General features: G+C 46.2%; 1 protein-coding gene across 3 annotated transcripts in view; it reads right to left on the reverse strand.

Annotated features, from left to right (window-relative positions):
* Positions 1-598: 598 nt before the first annotated feature.
* LOC142572003 (chitin synthase chs-2-like) overlaps positions 599-22,818 on the reverse strand; it is an 89,529-nt gene continuing 67,309 nt past the window's right edge. For 2 of the 3 annotated variants that reach the window (XM_075680783.1, XM_075680782.1), the window contains exons 2-5: positions 20,082-20,338; positions 10,605-10,777; positions 5,174-5,760; positions 599-1,151 (exon numbers count right to left, since the gene is read on the reverse strand). In XM_075680783.1, coding sequence (XP_075536898.1) covers positions 635-1,151; positions 5,174-5,760; positions 10,605-10,777; positions 20,082-20,338 — 1,534 coding nt within the window. In that variant the 3' untranslated portion in view covers positions 599-634. The remainder of the gene's footprint in view (positions 1,152-5,173; positions 5,761-10,604; positions 10,778-20,081; positions 20,339-22,818) is intronic. The other variant, XM_075680784.1, reaches the window with a different exon arrangement.

The following is a 22,818-nucleotide window of genomic DNA, read 5'->3' on the forward strand; positions in this document are numbered from 1 at the left end:
GGCAACGTACTGGCGGGAGGTTGCATGAACCGGCAGCAGAGGTTTCCGCCATTTGACAAAGTTTGAGGACGACGGCTGCCACGGGAAAAGCAGCACATGCTGAAGCAATATGAATTATCTACGCAAAGCAGTTCTTTCTTCTTCGGTACGCAAAGTAATGGTCAATGTGTCGGGTGACAAAGACATTTTTAAACTCGTTTGCAGGGACTTACTTGGTTTGGGCATTCGCAGCTCTCTTGACGCATTCAGTTTTCTTTAAACGCGGCTATTACACGGCTATTTTCATATCGAAGAGCATACGGAAGTCAAGGCGGTCGAGGTGTGCAGAATGGGGCAATTTTTCGACCATGAGAACATCTTATATTGACTGTCGCTACAGCTGTCCAACGTGTCATCTGGCACGAGCAAAATGCCACTGCGCCGCGGGTGAATGTTTAGCTAGCCAATGTACGCACTGAGAAACGCGCAGACAATTTCTAAGCTGAATGGTAATTGTGTTGTCTAATATGCCACTATTATTTCCGATCCCTTAATCACGAACGTGAAGATAAGCGCAAGTTTACGCTTCTCCATAGTTAATGTAAGCAGTTTGCAATAGAACGAAAACAGGTATTTTTTCGTATGGTTCCTTTGCTTATCGGCCATTCAGTACACACGAGAACGTTAACGCGGTTTTATAATGCTTCGCACAAGTTCTTGCATTGGAGCAGGTTGTCAAGATTAGCTCAAAAATGACGCTGCGCAAATCACGTTCCGTATCACCGACAAGCAAGTAGAAAGAGTTGTTTCCCTGCCTTTCTTCACTCGCCATCCTTTGACCTTTGGACTTCCACACGTGGGCCGTTACGCAACCAAGGCTGAGGAGCCAGGCGATCCAAACCCAGGCGTGTTCTTCCGCGAGTAACTGCATGAAGGTTCCTTCGTAGCAGTTAAGAAACACGTAGGACGGCAAGACGCCACTCAGCAAGCACGGCTCCAAGCGGCGCTGGGCGCAGGTAGCAGCCAGGACGAGCATGGTGACGGGCCCGCTCAGCGTCAACGGCAGCGCCATCGAGAAGCCCTGAATCCTGATTCTGCAGGCGAAGACACAGGCCCGGTAGGTGACGTAGCTTGCAGCGGCGTGGACTGCGCCGACGGCCACCGGGACTAGCCTGTTGCAAAGGACGTGCGGGCACAATACACGCCGTTGTTTGCTATTCCTTTATCATCATCAGTAATATGAAATATTCGTACAATCGCATAAGGAGATATTCGCTCCTGTCAGAGGCACTGGGTACTTTCTTTCTCCCACGGAAGAATGGACAACAAAACAAGATGAAGATGAGAGGGGGAGAGAGGGCGAGAGAGAGAGTATGAGTGATGAGTATAAGTATTGAGCCTTACCCAAATAAATTAAGCTAGCTATCTGTAGATTGTACGGTGTATTGGCCAATTCGTCTACATTCAGTGATGCAAAATCAGCTGTGTTTTCAGATTATCTTTCTTTTTCTAGTCCGAAGTGAGCATGCCAGCACCCGCGGAAAAGTTCAGTGATAAAGAACATAGGACCATAATGAAGTTCCTGTTTTTCCAAGAGGAAATGTGAGAAGCATATCTATGATAAATTGTGACAAACTTTGCGCGATAGTGTCCCTTAATACTCTGCCGTTAAACGTTGGGCTGTCAATCTTAGAAACGGTGATTTCTTATGTTGAAAGGGGAAAAAAAGAAAGAACCAGTGGAACATAAAGCCTGTTTCTATCTCTGTGCCTGAAAATATGAAGGCGATTCATGACATGATCATGAACAACTATCGAATATCCCCCAAATGTATTGCCACATATCTGGGAATATTACGTGGGAGAGTTGGTGCCATTATCCACGACGACTTGGAAATTAGAAAGCCTGCAGCAAAGGGGATCCCGAAACCTTTGACGACTGAAAAAGAAGAGCAAACGTGCGGAGACATAGGTGGCTGTTTTTGGAACATATTGCCAAAAAAATTATTCAGGTTTCCTGATAAAACGGGTAACCGGTGATGACATATAGCTAATGAGCGTACTGTTATGATCCCGAAACAACGTAACAGTCTAAGGAATGGTCGTCGTAAGAGCGACTCCAAAGGCTCTTAGCGAGAGGTCTTCGCAAATTCCTAGGAGTTTTGCGCACGACTTCTAGCTGCCTTGTTATTGTTGAGGCTCGCCAATCATCGTTTCCAGTTCTGAAAATTTCAGAAACATATAGCGATATTTTTTCGCTTCAAACCCAGCATGAAAATCACCCATTGTCTTTAAACATATCGAAAAGGTACAAAAGTCATGTACATAAAGAAATTTACGACCGTCTATACATCCTTCCGCAAAATGAGTTTTGAAAATCAGACGTAGAATACCCTCCATGGATGCTTACACTCCCAAAAAATAGAGATGGCGGTAGATGGTGTATTTAGAAAACGAGACACGTTCATAAGAGCTACTCAACGACTACCACTATATCAAACATACGTATGTGGTGTCCCAGGATACATACATGTCAATACGATGGCTCCAGGTTAAGACATTCTACAACATTTGTTATACCACACTTCAATAAACGAGAATCATTTAGGTCACCTCGTGCAACATCCCCAGCAACGGCTGACCTATCCGCTTTTCTGTGTGCGATAAAATTTATAGCTTCCGTAAGAGAGGCTGAAAAGCGACTTCCAGGCAACACTCACATTGCTTTACATCAAGAAAATGAAAACATATCGTTGTTATAAGTTATGAGGCACTCAAATAGCTCACAAAGGCAAGCCAAGCGCAGCACGAAATGTTATTTCGGTAGATGCAGCACCATAACTACGTTGCTACGATGATGCGATTTCCTTCCAAATCTGAGAAAGTGAATTGCACTGCATTTTGAAAGTAATATTATTCAAAGTATGAAAGAGTTGGTTCGACCAAAATTTCAAGAATTTCGATTTAATTTACATTGATCCGCTTATTGAACTGAACGTTCAATTACCTTTAAACAGAAACGTAGAAACCCTTATTCATCATTTACGGCTGGGCACCGCCTACACAAAATACTTTTTTACACTGAATTTGCCAAGCTGAAACTCCGCAATCTGAGTGTGGTTTTGTTGATGAAGACACATATCACCTTCTTCTAGAATGCCTGCGCCATGATACACCAAGATGCCGACTTAAATCATCATGAACGGCTTTAGACCGTATATTTCAGTTTGTAGAAATTATTAGGGCGGTGGCCAAAAAAGAGCAATTCAAAGTGAGCCTTAATAACATTGAGAACTATTTTGGGAGACAGCGCCATTATTGGCTGCTCTCAACAGACGAGAAAAAAAAAAACAAGCTATTTACAGGAGAAATCTTTATTTTTATTGTCAAGGTGTATGTGTGATATTATTGCGGTTAGAATCATTGCTTGAGCGTTTATTTTTTATGTGACGTTGTTGCTGGCATTATCGCTTTAAGCGAGTCTTTGTAATCTCGTCTTGTTATTTAGACTTGTATGCAACAATACAACTATGTTTTAACTATGTTGTATATTGTATGTATTATGTTGCAACTGTATTTTGTATGTACCAACTATTCAAGAGCAGAAGTACCCAGCGCCGTATTCGTGCGCCAGCATCTCCTTATATTGTGTCAATAATAATAATAATAATAATAATAATAATAATAATAATAATAATAATAATAATAATAATAATAATAATAATAATGAAGGCACATTGGTTTCTCCAGACCAAAAAAAGCTCCGTGTGCAAAGGTTGGTGCAGAAACAAATGGCAACAGGTTTTAAGATGAAATTTTTGCTAGTGGGCTACCTCCAACAGGGTTCAACCAATAATGCTGAATATTACTGTGTTTCATTGACAAAGTTGAAGCAAGACATAAAAAAAGAAGAAGAAAAAAACGTTGAGGAAGTCTGTCTTAAGATGTCATGCAACAGCATGACAATGCCTCGTCACACACTGCGTCTCAAATAATGGCAAAGCAGACCTCTTTAGGATTTAAAGTGGCACCCCATCCAACCTAATCACGCGACCTGGCTGCATCTGAGTATCGCCTTTTCCCAAATCTCAAAAAACGTTCTAAAGTGGCAACCATTCGGGAGTGTTGTGGAGGCAATTAATGCTGCGAATGAGTGGCTACACCAGCACACAGAAGAATTTTATTTGGAGAGACTTGAGAAGGTGCAGGACAGATGTCGCAAGTGCATTGCCTTTCGGGGACAGTACGTAGAATAGTGGGGTGGTTACAGCTTCCTATAACTAAATTTTTTTCTGGGTAAGGCTCAATACTTATCAGCAGCCCTTGCGCCAATAAACTCTACAAATCAATGAATCAATACTTATCAGCACGCCCTCGTATATATCAGCAGCCCATAAACGGTATGCGAAATGAAGTGATATCCGGTCATGTCCGGTATAGTTGCTGTATTGAAACAACGAGTATAGTCGCTATGAAACCGCCCTGTGAACTCAGTATTCGAACTAAATTACCGCTGTTTATTTTTTCTTCTTTGTCACAATGACTACAGCGCGTACGTTTAATTAGCAGGCTGGAGCGCGCTAGCTATAGCAGACCAGCCTTCCTTCAATTAAATTATCTCTCTCTCTCTCTCTCTCTCTCTCTCTCTCTCTCTCTCTCTCTCTCTCTCTCTGTGGGCTGCGTGACAACGCTCGGTTGCGCGTATACACGCATAACAACAGTGAAGTATGTGCAAAATGAATGCGTCACTTCAAGCCTGCCTCGCGAGAATCTTACCTGCCAAAAAAGAAAAAAAAAGAAAGAATAAATTGGCGTATCGCTCACGCTTGCGTATAGCTGCAGAGGAGATATAAAGCGCTTCCATCGGGTCTCTGGCATTGAAATCGTTGCTTATGTCCAGAATCCTAACTGATCCACTGAAGTCGCGGAGAGCAGATGCAGATTCGACAATGCACAAGCAAGTGCGAAATTCCGTTGTTTACCGAAAGCTCACGCTTCCTCGTATACGATCACTAATGCAGAGTCAACTTCGCCCGATATTCGTATGACTTCTGACAAGACGACGTAATTACACACACAAAGCCCGGCCGACTCGTACCTCGAGTGTGGACACGTTCCATGTAAAATAAACAAATGAGTAAATAAACGCAGGGATCTTCGCGTGTACAGCCATTCTCTGTAATATCCACACTCACCGTGGGGTCCAGATGACGTAATTCGTGCCGACCAGCTCTTCCAGCTGCACCCCGCTGTTGACGTCCGTACGCGCTCGAAGGAGCGGGAATTCGTGCGCCTGGAAAGACTCGTGGAACTTGCCTATGACGTCAGCCACCCCGTCGAACGAGCTACCCGCCAGCGCCAGCATGGTCGCGAATGTGAGCAGCATCCTCCAGGGCACCAGGACCAGGGTCACAAACACGGAGCACTGATCGAGGTCGCGCTTCAGAGAACGGAGTCTCGCGAGGCGAAACACGGGCGAGTTCTCGTCCGCGAAGCACTGCCACCAGGCGCAAGACGACAGAAGCAGCGCCACGGCGAGGGTCGGCGTTGCGCCGGCTCCCACAGACCACAGCACCAGGCCCGAACACTGCGCGAGCAGAGTCGAGACGTTGAGTACCACCGCTGGCGGCGACGTGTCCTTCTGAGAGAGCGCCTTGAGCAATGCCGGGACGAAGGCCGCACTGCTGCAGACCATGGTGGCGCGCAGTGCGTCCAGTTCTGGTAGCGCTGCGAAGACCAGGAAGCCAAGGCCGACCACGTGCAGGCTCTGCAGGGCGAAGACCTGCGCAAGCAAATGCGCTCAGAGACATATGGGAACACACCACAAACAGTATATAAGATCTGAAACGAAAACTCTGTGGAACCGAAACTGCGGAGCCAACCTAGGCTGAAAAGGAGGAACAGTGTCGCTAGCTAGAGGCCCATGTAGCCTTGCAAACGCTGCCGGCAATGCGTCCAGAAATTGCTCCACCTGAGCGCCATTTACCAAGGGAGGTAGAACCCGCAAGAACGAATACAAGGGGGACTAACGGCGAGGACATACTTGAACCGGGGTTCATCATTCACGCAGACCAACGTAGTCGCTTCCTCAGTCTGCCATTATAGAAGTTACTGACGGATATGTTTGACGCGAAAGCATTACGTGCCCCATTACGCGAAAATCCGTTGGCGCGACCGATCGATGGTGCCAAAAATGGCCGACGGCGCAAAGAGTAAGAACACATAAAAAATGCTTGCATTGAGGTCAGACTTGTCAGGGAGGTTCCTGTAAACAAAGTAACTTAATGCCTTTGAAAAGAAAAGTTGGTACATTTCGGTCTGGATGGCATCAAGCCTGGGCCTCCGGGGCCTGAGACGAGCACGCTTCTCCCACGCCACGTCGCGTGCACAGTTTTGACAGATAGGTGTGCCTACCGCCTCCGTTTGTGAGCGCGTTCATGCGTGTAATAAGCGCGTTCATGACGTTACAAGGTCTACGAACGGTATAATGCATTCGCATTCCCGCACGTAAGCAGTCGTAAGTGTCTGTGCCGAATTTTTTTTTTCAATTGCGACCACTCTGCATGGGCCAGAGGGAAAGAAGTGAGGGGAGGGCAACGCGCAGAATCCCCTGTAGACCCTCCCCGACATCCCCAGCTTTCAATGCCACCCAAAAAGAAGTGTAAAAGAAAATGTACTGTGTAACCATTGCATGACGCCAGTCTATCCTGACTTATACATAGTCACGAAAAAGCGCGTCCACGGTTGAACTGGATCTTTGTTACGATCTACTTCAGTTGCAAAGATAATCTGGCTGGATTTATACTTGTTCGTACATCATGTGAACGCACTTCCCTGTTCACTTTCTTGTTCCTTGTACAAAGCCTCGTGCTTGGATAGTAAGCCTGTGTGTTAACATTTCACTTTTTGCGGGAACATTCCGTTGAGGGACCAGCTTGTGTAAATCTCCTGATGTTTGTTCTAATTTGTTTTGTTTTTTTTCTTCTTTTTTGCGTGGGCAGTCACACATGGCTAACAAAACAGCTGGGGGTAACTTTCCCACTAAGCCGGTAGAGCGAACCACACTAGTGTCGGTGTATTACTGTTCGTTTGTTGCGTTGCTAGTGGTTGAAGCAAAAAGCAATTCTTACACATGGGCGATGAAGGCGGAATCTAGGGGTAGCGTTACTGAGGGGATCGGGTGCATGCCGGCGCTGGCTGTGCCATGGCTTCTTTAATTCACCGACTTATATCGTAAGTTGCATGCACAGGCAGCTTTCTTTATAGGATATGTCGTGTAAAACTGTCTTGTTGCAAATGTGGTCACCTATCAGAGAACTGTGAGCATGTTCTTATGAATTGCCCTTTCCATGAATGACAAGGGACTGTCTTGAGATCAACGATGAACGGTAGCATAAGTGTTCGAACCGTGAAACGATCCGTAAGCGCGAACTAGATCCCTGAGACTTTAATACGTTATTTTTTAAAGAGCGCTGGCATTTCATCCACTTATTGACACGTAATTTTATTTTGTTCTCTGTTTTCTATGTTCGTGAACCCATTTACTTGCTTACTTTCTTGTCCATTTACTAACTTATGATGCAGACCAGTGTGTATGCCTTGTCTTAATTCACATTTACTGTATCTTTTGTGCAAGTGTCTATAAACTTCCCTTCCTTTGTGACTGGTGCCTATTTTGTATGTTTCATCGTTGATTTCAGTCGAATTTTTTTTTTGCGAAACATTTACGTGCGCAATGTACCAAATGTTCTAAAGCTGGTACAGCGCAACATAGAAAGGAAGAAACAAGCCGAGTCGGCCAGATAAAGGAACAGAAAAAAAAGCGCTCTGTTCCTTGTTCCTCGGCTTGTTTCTTCCTTTCTATGTTGCGCTGTACCAGTTTTAGAATGTAATACCAACTCGCCCAATCCTCAACCCTATTACTATTATTACTATTACTATTACTATTATTATTATTAGTGTCCTAGTACGCCTGCTATATGCATGTCCACGCTAAGTGCTGGTCAGTGTGTGCGTGCGTTTGCTCTTTTCTCATTTCTTCATGTAATTTCAGTCTGTTCATTAGATAATCAGATGTTGTGAAAAAGCCGGTGGCGAAAGTTGTATCAATCAATCAATCAATCAATCAATCAATCAATCAATCAATCAATCAATCAATCAATCAATCAATCAATCAATCAATCAATCAATCAATCAATCAATCAATCAATCAATCAGCCTCCATCTGCTTCCTGATATGACTTAGGCATGACTCCTAGCGCAGATCTCGGCCAGGCAGCTCAGGGGCCGCACGCACCCGCGCCATTTCTTCCACCACCTCCCTCATCCTACCCTCTCATTGCTAGCTATCATTTCCGACGTCCTCGGGGCGACGTCCTAAGGATGAGCTATGCGCAGCTGTTCTGTACTGCGGGCAGATACTATAATTCATTTCTACGTGGGGGTTAACGTTATAATGATATTTCGTTTTCGCAACCATTTTTAGTAAACGTCTACGTAATATTATTACGACTGGTCTTGATTTATGCGAGATCGACAATTCCACAATCCGCTAAGCTTGTCTTTTTGAATTTTGCGCAGTTTCAAATGCGGCTCGTGCGAAGCATTACTAGACGCTCTCAGAATTTCGCTTGCTTTAGTGCATGCGCATTCGTTCTATTTATGTCTAATTAAAATACTCATTTTACGCTTATGTGAAACGCGCTAATGCAGTATACAATCGAAATATTTCGAATAACGACCTATCTGCCTAGTAGACCACTGCATGATTGCATTACGTACTAAATTCAGGGACCTTATTACCTACGGGTCTATGGCGCCATCTGCCTTACATGATATGAGCTGTTTGGACACTACCGGCATTGGCGGCGCGAAGTTTTGAATGGTTTCTTTCAAATTTCAGAGGGACATCGCCAATAATCAGGTGAACCAAGAGACTCGATATCTTATAGTACCACGCACATGAAGCCAACATGCAACGAAGCTTAAGGAATCACACTGTAAAAAAAAAAAAAAAAACACACACACACAATGTTGTTTAATTGAAATACTAAGGAGTGAGTGAATAAACAGCGAAAGGAAATTAATGTAGTAGAAAAGACAACTTGCCGTAATTGGCAGCCGAACAGCCAATCTACACATAACGCATGCGATGCTCTACCATTTGACCAGTAAGGCTGAGGCCGCCCTCCAGCCCACTGTCTCTGGTATCTGTGCAACAAAACAAGTGCAGCAAATCAAGTCATAGGAGTGTTAGCCGGTGCCACTGACTGCCACGCCGGTGTATGTGGAGCCGCCAGTAGTGCTTAAACGTGAAGCGATCAATAAACCCCCGTATGCTAACTACCTCATGGCATAAAAGCTGACAGAGGCGACACCCTCGCTTTACAGTGAATGAGATCACGCGTTTCTTTCACGCAAATCTCTTCCTTGCGCCTCCCTCGCGAGAAGTGATTGCCGAAACAAGCGACGAACCCAAGCTGCAATGCGAACTTCTCTCATGAGGCAGCTGTCGTCACGGCTAAGTACCGAGATAAACTGATTATACAGTGAGTATACTCTCCATCGACATCTTCCAACCTTCCTGTAAATTTGTTCCTTGGTCTGTGTGAAATGTGTAGGCCGGCTATTTACGAAAGCTTTATTTTTTCATCTTTTAAATGCGAAGCATCTCTTGACGAACATGTGCCACTTTGACAGTATCTATCTAGCCGCCTACGTCTTGCTGCTCTCATGGTCGTTTCGTTAAGTCGGTAGGTACCAAAATTGACATTGTATGACAGGAGTGTATGATGAAGATAAATGATAGGTCATGACATGGTGTGTCATGTAGTTCATGAAACAGCCGCCTACATCTTGGTATGTGCCAAAATTGGCGTAGTGTGACAAGAGTGTATGACTCTGCGCTGGTGGTCTCAGAATTCGTACTAAATGCACATGTTCTGAGCGACAGAGGCTTATAACTCCACATTAGTGCAGAGTTAGAGAGATGTGCGCTGACGTTACTACATTAAGAAGGTTAATCAGTGCACTTAGAGTTAGCTAGTTATATAATGTGATTATTCTTGCCCGTGATGTCGGCCTATTCGAGTAGTGCTCCTAAGGGACGGAATTACACAATGTGACACAAGTGACTTTTTACAAAAGGAAGCGAGTTATAGACAGAAAGTTGGAGAGTGCATGGCTTTCGGTCAGGCTAACATCTCCAGCTTTTGCAGCAACTGAAATGAATTTTATTTTATTGAAGATATTAAGTTTCAAGAGCAAGCATTGACTAAAGACACTGGGTGCTTGACAGGCCTTCCGACCACATTATACAAATGCGGCAGTACACAGCATACATATTGTACAAACGTTCGCTATATATACACATTACAAATAACGCCGCCAACCTGACCGTCAGTGCGTGCAAGCGGCATTGCCCCTATGAAGAGCTCGTGGTTGTTGTGATTGGGCACACCTGTTACCGCTACCCGTTCATTCGTATTCTAGCATAATAAACCTCATTAAGGAGCTTTACCATTACAGTCTGTATATTTATTAACTAGTCATTAAAATACTTTATGTTGAAAAGTATCTGTGGAATTTGTGCAAACTTTCTCGAAATTTTCATGATGGGGTACTTACGAGAAAGAACGTCCTTGCACGAGGTATCCGCATGGGCTGGAACATCGATATCCGTACGGACCTTATAAAGTCCAGCGCTTCCGGAACGAACATGGCGAACAGGATTGCCCACATCCAGGCGATCTGCTCCATCCGGTCGATGCCAGTCACGTACTCGCCGTCGTCGTCTAAAACTGATAAGACACAGAAGAGTATTTTTTTTTTGCGAGTTTATTGGAATTCGTGGTTTGTTGGTTGTCGCAACGTGCACATAAGCAATGTGAAACGACGCTGCTTTAAAGGCTTTCAGTAGTAATCGTTATCTTTTTTTGAGAGCCTCGAGACGTTTGATCCAGAGTGGTACAACGCGACTACAAATTATACATTTTTTGGCCGGACATCCTAGAAGGCACTCGGAAAATCAACGTGCATGCTAGAACGGGCGCTAAAGAGAAATACTATATCAGGTGTTCTTTGAAAAAAGATATTTATGCTCATATGACCGTAAAATGTTGCTCTTAGTGGAGAAATTGAAAGTAATGTAGTTTCCTGTTTTGAATTCGTCAACAAATATCGTGTCGATGGTGACCTTAAAGTGACCATCGATGTCACAGTGACGTCTTGGATTTCGCTGCACCTCCGCGTGCTTCTCCCGTTTTCGCGCGTCGAAAAGTTCCCGAAGATTGTCGGATTGAGTATTTTGCTTACTTTTTGTACGCACGACAATCTCTTTCTTATATTTCTTTTTTTTTTCTTAGAAGCACTTATCTGGAACAGAGCAGACGTGGTCAAAATCCGTACAGAAGGAAGCGGTTGCGGGAAATGATGCAGAGTGTCTCCACCAGTCTTATTCATACCTTTGAAGCGGTTTATCTCGAGGTTTGCCGCAGGCTTCCAGACGCAAGGCAAATTACGTCATCGCCTGACATGGCGGCATTTCGCCCACGTCAGGCCGAGCAGGTAGCTGTTTCTAATTTTCTTGACCCTTCACGCGAAGTGAATGGTGTTAGACTTTCGCTACCCTTTATCTCACCTCGGTAGCAAAGTTCAGGCGTTATTTCTGTGGCGTTTTTGAGGATGGTTCTCGATATCGAGGGATGAGGGCCTAGCTTATGGTCATTCACAGGCGGCTCGCGATGTCGCTGCAACAAAACAGTGGCGCCATCTGTCGTCGCTATGGAAAGAAAACGGCGAGACACGCCGCGCGGTGGTAGATGGCGCCATCGTTGCAGAGAAATTGCTATCTATTGAGCGGACACGCACTTGCCATCAGCATACGACAGCACATATGCTCCCTTCGCTCGTGCATCAACGCTCGGACGCATCCAATAAGTTTTCAAAATTATGCAGGACACATCTCTGATGCCTGTTCATGAAAGTGAAGCTTAGGGCCAAACAATGAAATCTTCCTTATCTCAGTAAGGAAGCCTTCATTGCGGTGAGGCTACCTTATGTCACTCTGAAAGCTTCCTTACTGAGGGGCCCTCGGTGAAGGCTTCCTTGGTGCTTCCTCTAAGGTAGCTCCAAAGCTACCTTCATGCGTTCTTACGCCGCTCCTGGCCCTGAACGAGCGCGTCACCTCACTGCTTAAACACGTGACGTTTGCTTGCGCATGCGCGCTGTCGCCCACCTGCGGAGAAGCGCGAGCACGGTACGTCTTGCCAGGCATGTTCGTTTCAGTAACGCGTGCGGCATGAAAGCGTTGCTAGGCGTTGCAAGGCGTTGCACGACGCCGGCGTGCCAGCGTTGATGGAGAACATCAAATTTTGCACTGTAATGCGCTTCTTTTTTTAACTTTAGTAAACAAAATTAGAAGAAAGCGTCCACGCTTCTCTATATTTGCTCTTCAATTTAAAGCTTGTGCAACGATACAACATATTTTTATAGAATAATGGTGTTCGCGTAAAGATTTTAAGAGGAAGCTTTAGCTCGGGTGCTCCTATCCAAATACATGTAAAAGGAGAATTCGTTTTTCTCGGCAACCATTGCACCAAATTTGACGAGATTTGTTGCATCTAAAAGAAAAAACTTAAAATCTAGTTACTGTTCGTTTCGAATTTTCGATTTAGGTCGTCAATTTTTTTATTAAATATGGGCAAGCGGAAGTTGCCCGTTTAATAAAAACTATGTTGGAGCAAGCGGAAGTTTTACACAGCATGAAAACGCGTTCAAACAAAAGAAACTAGGTTATCGACCCGGTAGAAAGGAGACATAACGCCGCAGCGTAGTATGAGAGACGCGCAGCTAATTTCGGCGACAGACGCGGCCCGCAACTTCTTCGTCGACTGGAAGATGCGCGCGCTCTTTTTAGAGGTAAATTGTTGCTAGGCGACGCGGCTAACGCTCCAAGCGTCTCGAAGCTGTGGTTTGCACCATGTAGTATGGTTTGCACGAGGGAAATTCGCAAGGGTGTTTCATGCTACATTTTTTTAGACATGCGTCCGTGGCCTAATGACATCGGGCTAGGGTGCTGGGGGCACCGCGGGCCCAGAAACCAACCATCGAAAATGTAATTTCGCTCTTTATCAGACTATATATATATATATATATATATATATATATATATATATATATATATATAATCTTGTGGCACGATTTCCATGAGTTGTGGGAGCGCGGCATTTTTACGTCACTGTGCGCCTGCGCATTCGATAGAGGTTAGATACCTCTAACCGCAGGGAGAGGCTAATAAAGCTTCATTCGCTATTATATTTCATGAATTCTTAATGGATTCTACATGAGTGAGCTTCTCGTGGCTAAATTTTATGCCTCCATCAGGAGCGATGGCCCTTTCGACGGCAAGTAATTCAACGGTGCGCTGGTTGCACAGCCAGAGAAAAGGTGCATGGCTGACAATACAGCAGGGCCTTCCAACAGAGCAAGGAACGCTGGGATCGGCCTATTGGCCCTCGCTAGGTCCATGCCTTGCAGTGCCAGCACAAGGCGTCACGACTGCGCTTAATTCCCCCACGTACGCGCAATCTTGATTTTTCTTTTTCATCTGTATTACTGTGTGCATTTATAACGAATATCAGATAGAACGAAGCAATTTCAGTGGCAGCTGCGATTTTGTTACAACGAGGTTCGATTGTAGCGAAAGTTCCTGTCCAAAGAAATTTGTTCTTTTTTTTTCCCTTTTTTTTCTGTCATCTCCCTGCATTTGTTCGGTTTGCCCTCTCTGTTGCATCTTCTGTCGGCAGTGACGTTGGAGGAAGCGAACCGATGACAACCGTCGTTACCTTGCGATGCACGTGCAGCCAAAATGACGTACCACGCAAAATTTTAGGGGACAGCGGAGTTTTCAGACACGCGCAGAAAGGCGCAAGCGTTACCTTTCCGAGTGGGATTGCGAAGATGTTCTGCAGTGCGTAGAAGTTAAATAAGGATGCGGTCGAGCGCACTTATAAAGGCCCCGCTTAAGGGGAACCTTCACCTTTAGCAAGTCGACAGAGGTACTCAGTGCAGCGAGCACAGCGAAGCTCGCGTGCGGTTTGCTACCTATACAACGGGGACTCGGGATGCGTAGGAACAGAAACAGGGGAGAGAGAATTGAATGTGCGCACACACAGCGCAGCGTATCACACTATATGGTCTATGTGCTAGAGGCAACTGAGGGTAGTCGGCTACGTAAACAACTGCAGGGCTTGTGTGTCTTCCTACGCCGTCGAAATATGGCGGAAGGGGGGGGGGGAGGCAATCTTAGGGTATTTCTTAAAGCAATATTGTTCTGTTCTTCCGTTCAAGTACCGAATGGGGGCTGCCACAATCTTAGGGCATTCAACTAGATTCTTTTTGCGTCCAAGTTTGAAAGAAGCGTGTTACCGCGCCAGTTCAGCTACAGAGCGAGCGAATTAAACTGCAGGGCCACGGGAATAGCTGACGCGCCAACTGAGAGGCGCCAAAGGAAGTTTTACCGGACTGCACTCGCGAAAATTGGCAGAAGAGCATGCTCGTATGCACAGTGTGTAGGCGTGAATAGATAAATACGACCCTACGCTCTGCTCTAACGTTTATAGTCGCTTCGTGCCATGTTCAAGTACGCCACCGCCAAAAGGTTACGGGGCACGAAATTTGAGAAAGAAAGGGTGAATGTTTCCGCAGCCTGTGCGCGCAGCCTGGTATTTGGACCTTGTCTTTCAATGTGCTTCGCGCTTTTGCAGGCTGCGAAAACAGTGTCTTCGCAAATGCAGATTTCTCGCGGAACCTTAGCCCTGTAAACTTTTGACGCCGACTGTACACACGCAGAGAGACTGTGCGGCCACCTGCACCCTGCTGTCGAAGGCAGTCCCAAGTTCAAAGAAACTAAAAAGTGAAATGTTGAAGAAAGTAAAGAGAAGTTCGCGCGAAATAGAAAAAAAATAATAAATCTGCTGGCGTGCCACCCCATATTCGCTGCGTGTGTCACTTGTTTGGCACCCTACACCGTCTCTATCAGCGGACAGATAACTTTACATGAGAGTACAGAGTTTTTTTGTTGTTGTTGTTGACAGAGGCCTCTCATGGAGCCCTTACGGGGCCTATATGATTCAGCGCATGACCGCTACTACCCAGCCGTTCCAAGTTTCTGGGCGGTAAAACTTGGGGTGTGTCAGTACGCGCAGTGTTGCAATTGCGCAGGGCCTCTTTTCTGGGCTTATTGCGATACGGATTGTTCCTACTGACCACTGCAGTGTCATAGTTGATGAGTACGCCAGCGACGCTGCTTGGCAAACTCTTTATGGCAGCAAACAGAGACCGACACGGATGCTCGTGTCAGGTGTTAGCTGACGCGAACATCGGGAAAAAAAGATTGTGAGTTGGCAGACACCGTTTCAGGTTTTTTTTATTCTTTCCCGCCAAAACTAAAGAAAAAGTTTTGCGTATAAATTAACTTTATGAATTATTTTTCTTGCGTTACATAGCGACAAGCCAATGACACGCCAGACGTGCCAGATGCATCCGCCGTGCGCAAGACAAGTCACCGAAGCGAGCGAGGCCGGCTGCGCATGTGAGCGTTCGCCTCTTCGGCGACCCGTCTGTCTTTTTTACAGCGAAGCTGTATATTAGTTACCCTGTGGGCGGGGGTTGATGTCCTTCCGTCTACGCGTCGCGTCGACACGAAAAAAAAAAATTTCGTCTCCGGTTTCTCGCGAATGCTCTAGCTCTCAATCTATAATGTAGGTATCTTGGAAAAATCCTACTGAAATTGGCCGCTAAGACGACTCTATCATTACGCCGAGTTTCATTTACTTGTCATAATTAGTTCACAGTGAAGTTGCAAACGTTACAGAATTCCCGTCTGCTGTCAATACATGGCCGTCTGCGGAGGGAGTATATGGTTACAGAAAACGGCTGTAACTTGCTTTATCTAAACTATCCCGAAGCAAATTATATGACCATTAGCCGCTAAGACGACTAACACTACGCCGAGTTTCATCTACTTTTCATAATTGTGTAGTTCACAGGGAAGTTGTAAATATTGTGGAATTTCCGTCTGCCATGCGGCGGTACTTGCACACGTCACTGCTTCATAGAAGAATAAGAATAAGTCACTCCGCAGTCAAAAGATGTATTCGTTGTCTGTGTCCTTCAGTACTACTACTACTACTACTACTACTACTACTACTACTACTACTACTACTACTACTACTACTAATAATAATAATACGTATGTACACATAGATGTCCGTATATTGAGGTAAAACACAACACAGCTTCACTGCTCGTTCTTCTTCACAGTGTGGAAGGGCTGATGAACTTTTTTTGGGGGGGAGGGGGGGGATACCCTCGTTTCTTGGGCTTCCGGCGTATTTTTGCGTTCCTTCTGCACTTCGACACGGTACCACTGCGGTATTGGACCTCGACAAGGTGAGAAATTTTGTTTGACACTCTGCGCTCCATTTCAAGCAATTTAGGCTCACGGCACGGCACCGAGCGTTGTGACGCAGTTAGTTTCGCGTGTACTGAATCTTACTGGGACAAGTTTGTGACTTTTTCTTTGACTCCCCACATAGTTATAACTTAGTTTGGTACTATTTAGGGTACCTTTGGAGCACGTTGGCCGCACCGGGCATTGTGACGCGATTAGCGAAAAGCAACTCGGCCATTGTGACGCACTTTCGCGTGTACTGAATCTTACTGGGTTTTCAATCAGATGTTTTCATCAAATTTTATCCCTTTCAGCCACGATGTCTCCATATCGAGATGCGAGTTTCTTGGTTGTCTTTCTCATCAGAAGGGCAAATGAGTCACGCTGCACACTGGTGCGGCTAATATTCGAGACGCAAATATACGTAATGAGTGCCATCCGATATAAAGCGGCGAAACACTACTGCAGAAAAAGATGTTTCAAGATGAACGCTTCCACGTTTTACGGGAGCTCCGATGAGTGGCTGTTCAAGTTTCTCTTTTATCGCAGCCTAAATCATTCAGAACAGAAAACCCGCTGCTTTATGTAAACAAAGATTTACGTTTTATGAGAAACAGGTACTCAAAACTCAGGGTTTGTTATTCAATTGATTGGCCCTGTTTTGGTCCGCGTCTCCATATAAGACACAGTGACTTACTCACTCTTTCTTTTCCACGCCGGCGGCCCATACGCACTGCGCGAAAATTTAAACCTACCGACGCCTTTGTGAACTTGTTTCGCCGTCTAGTTCACTATCAGAAAATTACATTTTTGTTTTGTTTGTATTACTTTCATTTTCGAGTGACGGCAATGTTTAAATGTGGAAAAAAAGATCGCAGTGTGCACTGTTTGATTGTGAAGGCGGTAGACGTTCTCGTTTCCGGACCATTGAGCGAATGACGTCGGTTTGACAATTATGTCGCGTCTTCGAGTGGTTGTCTGGCTATCAGTGATTCCCAGTTTGACGCCGGATCAGCAGGATTTTGTTCGGGCGAAGAAGACCCGCAGAACCAGCCCGTACTGTCTTTCTTTTTTTGTATTCGAGAATTTTCGTCCGCGCTGCAATTTAGCATTACTTCTTTTAATGTCCTTCCTCAATACCTAATTTCAATTCGCCGTCCTTGCTCTAAACTCATAGGCATCATTTATATGTCAGGTACAATGCGAAGGACCACTCGTCGTGCGGTGCGAGTAAGAAAAAGTGTGTGAGCGAAGACCAGGGTTCGCTGCCGGAAATGGGATGCTTTCCTGCGCATCGCAGTTGAGAAGGACTGTCACTTCCAATGTCACAGCCCGTGAACCCGTTGGTGTAACATTCGCAAAACCTTCGATCAAAAATTTCCCTCCTTTCTGTACACCAACAAAGCGTGCTTGCGAAAAAAAATACCACTGAGTTACGATGTCTTCATATGAGGACGCGAACCGAGTTTGCCTAATAACTGTCCCAGAGAGGCGAATGTATTTTTCCTTCGCACTCTGGGCACCTAAAACATCAATACCTGTAAGTTTTATAAATGTTTGCCTCCAGAATATAATAATTTGTGACTGTAGGGGCTATATATAGTATTGTTTGGGATGTGTCGGGCATTTTCTAGCTACGTCATGTTTGTAAAAGCGAATTGATTTTATTTGTAATGTCGCCCACTCAACACTATCGTACGCTTCGACTCTACACGCAGTTTCCTAAGGTCTTAAATACCAAAATGACACGTGCTTGTAATTCACTTTTTTTTTTCAGCTGATGCCGTCCGGTGGAGATTCGTACGGGAACTGCTGCTGCTTACCTGGTGCCACAACACTGAATGAACGCAGCAAAAGCCCGGGACGAGCCTTTATGTAGAGCAAAATAAACATTTCCCCATTTCACAAAGTGTCTTGCGTCTACTTTATGAAATTGCACGGTGCACAGAGAACAGATTCGAAGAAGGCTTGTAAAGATCGCTCGCAGTCATATTTACTAAATGTAAAACGATGCCTCACCAAGACAGCGCACGGTTGAGCAGTAGAAGCAAAAAGAAAAGCTGCGCCGACCAGCGCGGCCGGTTACCGCGTACTAGGTATAGCGTTGAAAAACCGCGCGCGCCCAAAATCGAAACCAGAAGTGTAGTTCAGGTTTTAATAGCAGCCGCTTGGTGCGCTACAGTCAATTCGGCTGCTGGGCTCTATGGGAGTGTCTGCTCTTGTTCCTGCGTTGGGCGTCGACGTAACCGGCGGAACGAATGAGCCTCCCGAAGGATGGAAGACTGCAATAGCGAAGAGAACGCGATGAGGAAACCGGAGGAGGAAAGTACAGTGGAAGCATGAGGAGAAATGCGGAGGAGGAGAGTACGGTAAAATAGGGGAGAAGGAAGGCGAAGTGGCGTACGAGACTTGCTCCACCACCAAAGTATAAAAAAAGAGTCGACGCGGAGCGCGGCGGAGGATGAAAGACAGCGATAGCGAAGAGAGGTCGAGGAAGCAAGCGGAGGAGGAGAGTACAGCGGAAGCATGCGGAAAGCAGAGTGCCGCACAAGGCGTGCTCCACGGCGGCGACCCGCTACGACATGGCGCGCGCCGTCAGCTGGTCGCCGATGACGTCATTACTGAGGCATGCTGCGAGCGCGTCCACCGATGCCACATATGGAGACGAAGCGCTGGCGTGGGTTCAGATCCACTACGCATGTGCTACTTCGCCTGCGCTGCCGCCGCGAGAGCAGTAATCTAGGTGCTCTGTGAATGAGCTCCGCGCGAGCCACGCATTCCCGTGTTCACGCTTTCTTTCTGAAAAGTGAGTGATGCAACTGGTGGAAGTGCTTCGTCTGCCGCTGCGCTGCTAAACGAGCTGCCCGGGCAGAGGCTCAGCGCCGCCACCGGGAGTATCCTGTCGTTCAGATTCAAATTATTTGCCTCAATATATCGCGAATTCAGAAAACCTAAACAGCTGCGCTCAAATTTTGCGTTAGGGAGTATCGTAACCATCGGTGAATTTTTTAAAGATAGCATAAACGCACAAGCGCCTTGAGCGTGAATTCGTGCTCATGTTGCTGCGCTGGGTCCGGTGTTGTGTTAATGCGCGGTAAACGTCACCGGCTGTGATAGTTATGCTTGCGCTCTCTGTCCATCTCTATACATTCTTGTTTTTGTGCCTCCGCCTCCCTCGCTCCCCAGTGTAGGGCAGCGAATAATATTTTCTGTTCTTGTTAAGCTCTCTGTCTTTCTCCTTTCGTTCATCTCTCTTTGCCTCTTGCTTTCGTGCCGTTAGGCGATACGTGCGGTGATTACGTGCTTATATTGGCGAACCTTTAGTACACGAGAAGTGGGTACCTGCGCCACAACAGCACCACCCCTGTTAAGAAAAATAAATATGCAACTTTATGTGCCCGTCCTTACACATAAAACGTAGATCATGCAAACTTGGCTACACCTAGAATTAATAAATTAAGGAAGAGTACAATTAAAATTTATATCTTACAGCGAACACATTTTATCAGACGAAGGAGCTTTTCATAGGGGGACGCGGCTGTACGAAGTCTGTACCAAAGGCATCTCAGCCTTGGTCAAACTTGTCACCTTCATTAGGTGTTTCATAATCCTTCAGCGTTACAACCGCAAACTTTGTCAGGAAGACTCACACACTTCGCGATTGCAGACCGTTCGTGTGCGGTTGAGACCCCTTCCGCTGCGCAGGCCTTGGATCTGCGACGTCATCACCAGAAGTGTGGCCTTGGAAAGCACCGAGCCGCAGAGCACAACGGCGAAGGTGATCACGTATGCGAGCACTTTGGAACCCTTGAGGAAGATCGCCGTCGCGAACGACGTCACCGTTTCGTCCGTGCCTTCTGAAGGCGACTCCTTGAACAGCTGCATAATTGTGCCAGGCCGGCCGGTGCTGCGTACGCCAACATCAGGTGCAACCACATGAAACGCATCTCGGCCGTGTTCATTTCGCCTGAATTTAGAACAACGCAACGTGGGACGGGGACAGAAAGGAACGTACCCTATTCCGTGTTGCGCTCTTATAAATTCAGGATGATCAATCAGCAAACCCAAATTCTGACGTTATTATTTCTCTTCTTGAACTAAGTGCCACGCAGACACATCCGGTCAGAAAATCCTGCAAGGCGATATTGTTGGAAGCACACAACTCTTGAACGGTTCTTCAAGAGTTATCATAGGCACGCTCCTAACGCAATTATACATTCTTGGAGGTCCCAGGAGGCTTGGTGTGTGCACGCCACCATTACGTTTATTGGATAGCTCTTAAAGGGGTCCTGAACCACCTTTCGGGCTTGGTGAAAAAAACATAGTCCGCGGTTTGCATGCGCTGCTGTGTACATTTCAGTCATGTCTTGCAGTCGTGCGCGGAGCTCGCAAGCGGAGCGCGAAGTCACCTTTCTCTCAAACGCTCTCTTTTCAACAGAAGCCTGCTCCTCACTCTTTTCTGGGCGCTTTACTTCGTCGTATAGCAGATTCCCATATGCGGCTGCCATTGGCCAATAGCTGACATTTTTGTTTTAATTATGGGATTCTACGTGCCAAAACCACTTTCTGATTTTGAGGCACGCCGTAGTGGGGGACTCCGGAAATTTAGACCACCTGGAGATCTTTAACGTGCACCTAAATCTAAGTACGCGGGTGTTTTCGCATTTCGCCCCCATCAAAATGCGGCCGCCGTGGCCGGGATTTGATACCGCGACCTCGTGCATATAGCAGCCCAACACCATAGCCACTAAGCAACCACGGCGTGTAAATAGCTGATATGAATCAAGTAGGGTGTTTGGATCAGTACACTTCTTCCTACTGTTGCTGTGTGTATTTATTGACAAAGAAGCACTCGAAAATCTGCTTTCGAATTTCGATAATAATTACGTACTTCCGGAAGAAGCCGACTATCGTCTGTTCACGCTCGGCCGCCTGCACGCATAGGCAATAAAATTTGGCCACCCTGCTTATCGGTGTCGTAGCCGTCGGGTCTGGCTAGTTTCGGCTAGTTTTGAACACTCAACGAGCCTCGAACCACGCGAACCTTAAGGTCAGACCACAGGCACATTTACTAATGCGCGCCTACAAACATTTGGCCACTCCTGGTTAGACGCCTCGGGATACTTCGCTTCGTATTGAGCTATTGACAGCGCTTCAAAATGCGCAAGTTGGACGTGGCTATAACCACGTCCAATAGTATACTATCCGTCGGTCAAGCTGGTGTTGGGCAAAGCCGGTCCACACTTGAATTGGAAATGAATTGAAATGCACTTCAAATATATTTCTCTACTTTGATAAAAAGTGGTTCAGGGCCCCTTTAAGACTGGTCACGTGCTAAGTCTCAGCGCCATTACGATGTTCCTTCGAGATTTCTTAATGACGCATTCGACACCGAGACCAATCTTAACGGCCCTTCGATATTGCCTATGACGTTTCTAACAGAAGCGGCGGTAATTTTACTTCACTCAGTTTCCGTTTCCTTAAATACATTTCAGAATACAACCATGTACTCATGTACGGCCATTCATCAGCCTTCACCTTCGTTGAGGTAGCTGCAAAGCTTTTTGTAAGGCGTCACTTATCCTTGAGAGAACCGCGACTACGGTAATTGTGGTCATCTGAACCACAAACTTACACCAACCGCTCGAAAACATCAGCCCCGACACCATCATCAAGACACCAACATTCCAAAATACGAGTAGCCAATAGACAAACAAACAAGAAGCCTGATGTATTTTTCATTGATAAGGAAGACAAAGAGTAACATATGGAGCGTAGTTGCTCCGTGGCCTCTGCCTGAAAAGTGGAGAGCCATCGACTCCCTGATTTTTTCACGAGTTTCTACGCTTCATCCTTTATACTACACTCACTACCTGCTGAGCTTTTGATGCGAAAGCATCAAATGGCCCATTGAGCGAAAAAACCGGCGTCCGTAGCAGCGGAGCCGCACCTAAACTCGCATTGGCTGCTAGGTCACGTTACGTGCGCGCCTCGACGGGGCAGAGTGAGTGAAAGGGGACCTGCAACGATGCTGGCGCGCCAGCTGTTGTGTGAGGGCAGAGGGCACTGCCGCGATGCCACGTCAACCCCCTCTCTCTCTCTCTCTCTCTCTCTCTCTCTCTCTCTCTCTCTCTCTCTCTCTCTCTCTCTCTCGGAAGCCTGTGTTATCCGCGCGTCCTTGTCCGCGCAAGCTCTCGCCTGCGTTCTAACTTCGCCTCGGTAATCGCTATAGAGAAATTGCATAAAAAGAAAACCAGAATAAGTTCAAAAGCAAAACGTTGGCGGTAGTGAGTTTCCGAGTGTCTTACCCACTGGGCTAAGCCGGACAAGCGTCTCGACTTTCTCGCTTGCCCCCGAGAAGTTCATAACTCGAAGGACCGCTTAACG

Source organism: Dermacentor variabilis, chromosome 2 (assembly GCF_050947875.1).
Source record: "Dermacentor variabilis isolate Ectoservices chromosome 2, ASM5094787v1, whole genome shotgun sequence".
In the NCBI taxonomy this organism is placed as follows: Eukaryota; Metazoa; Arthropoda; class Arachnida; order Ixodida; family Ixodidae; genus Dermacentor; species Dermacentor variabilis.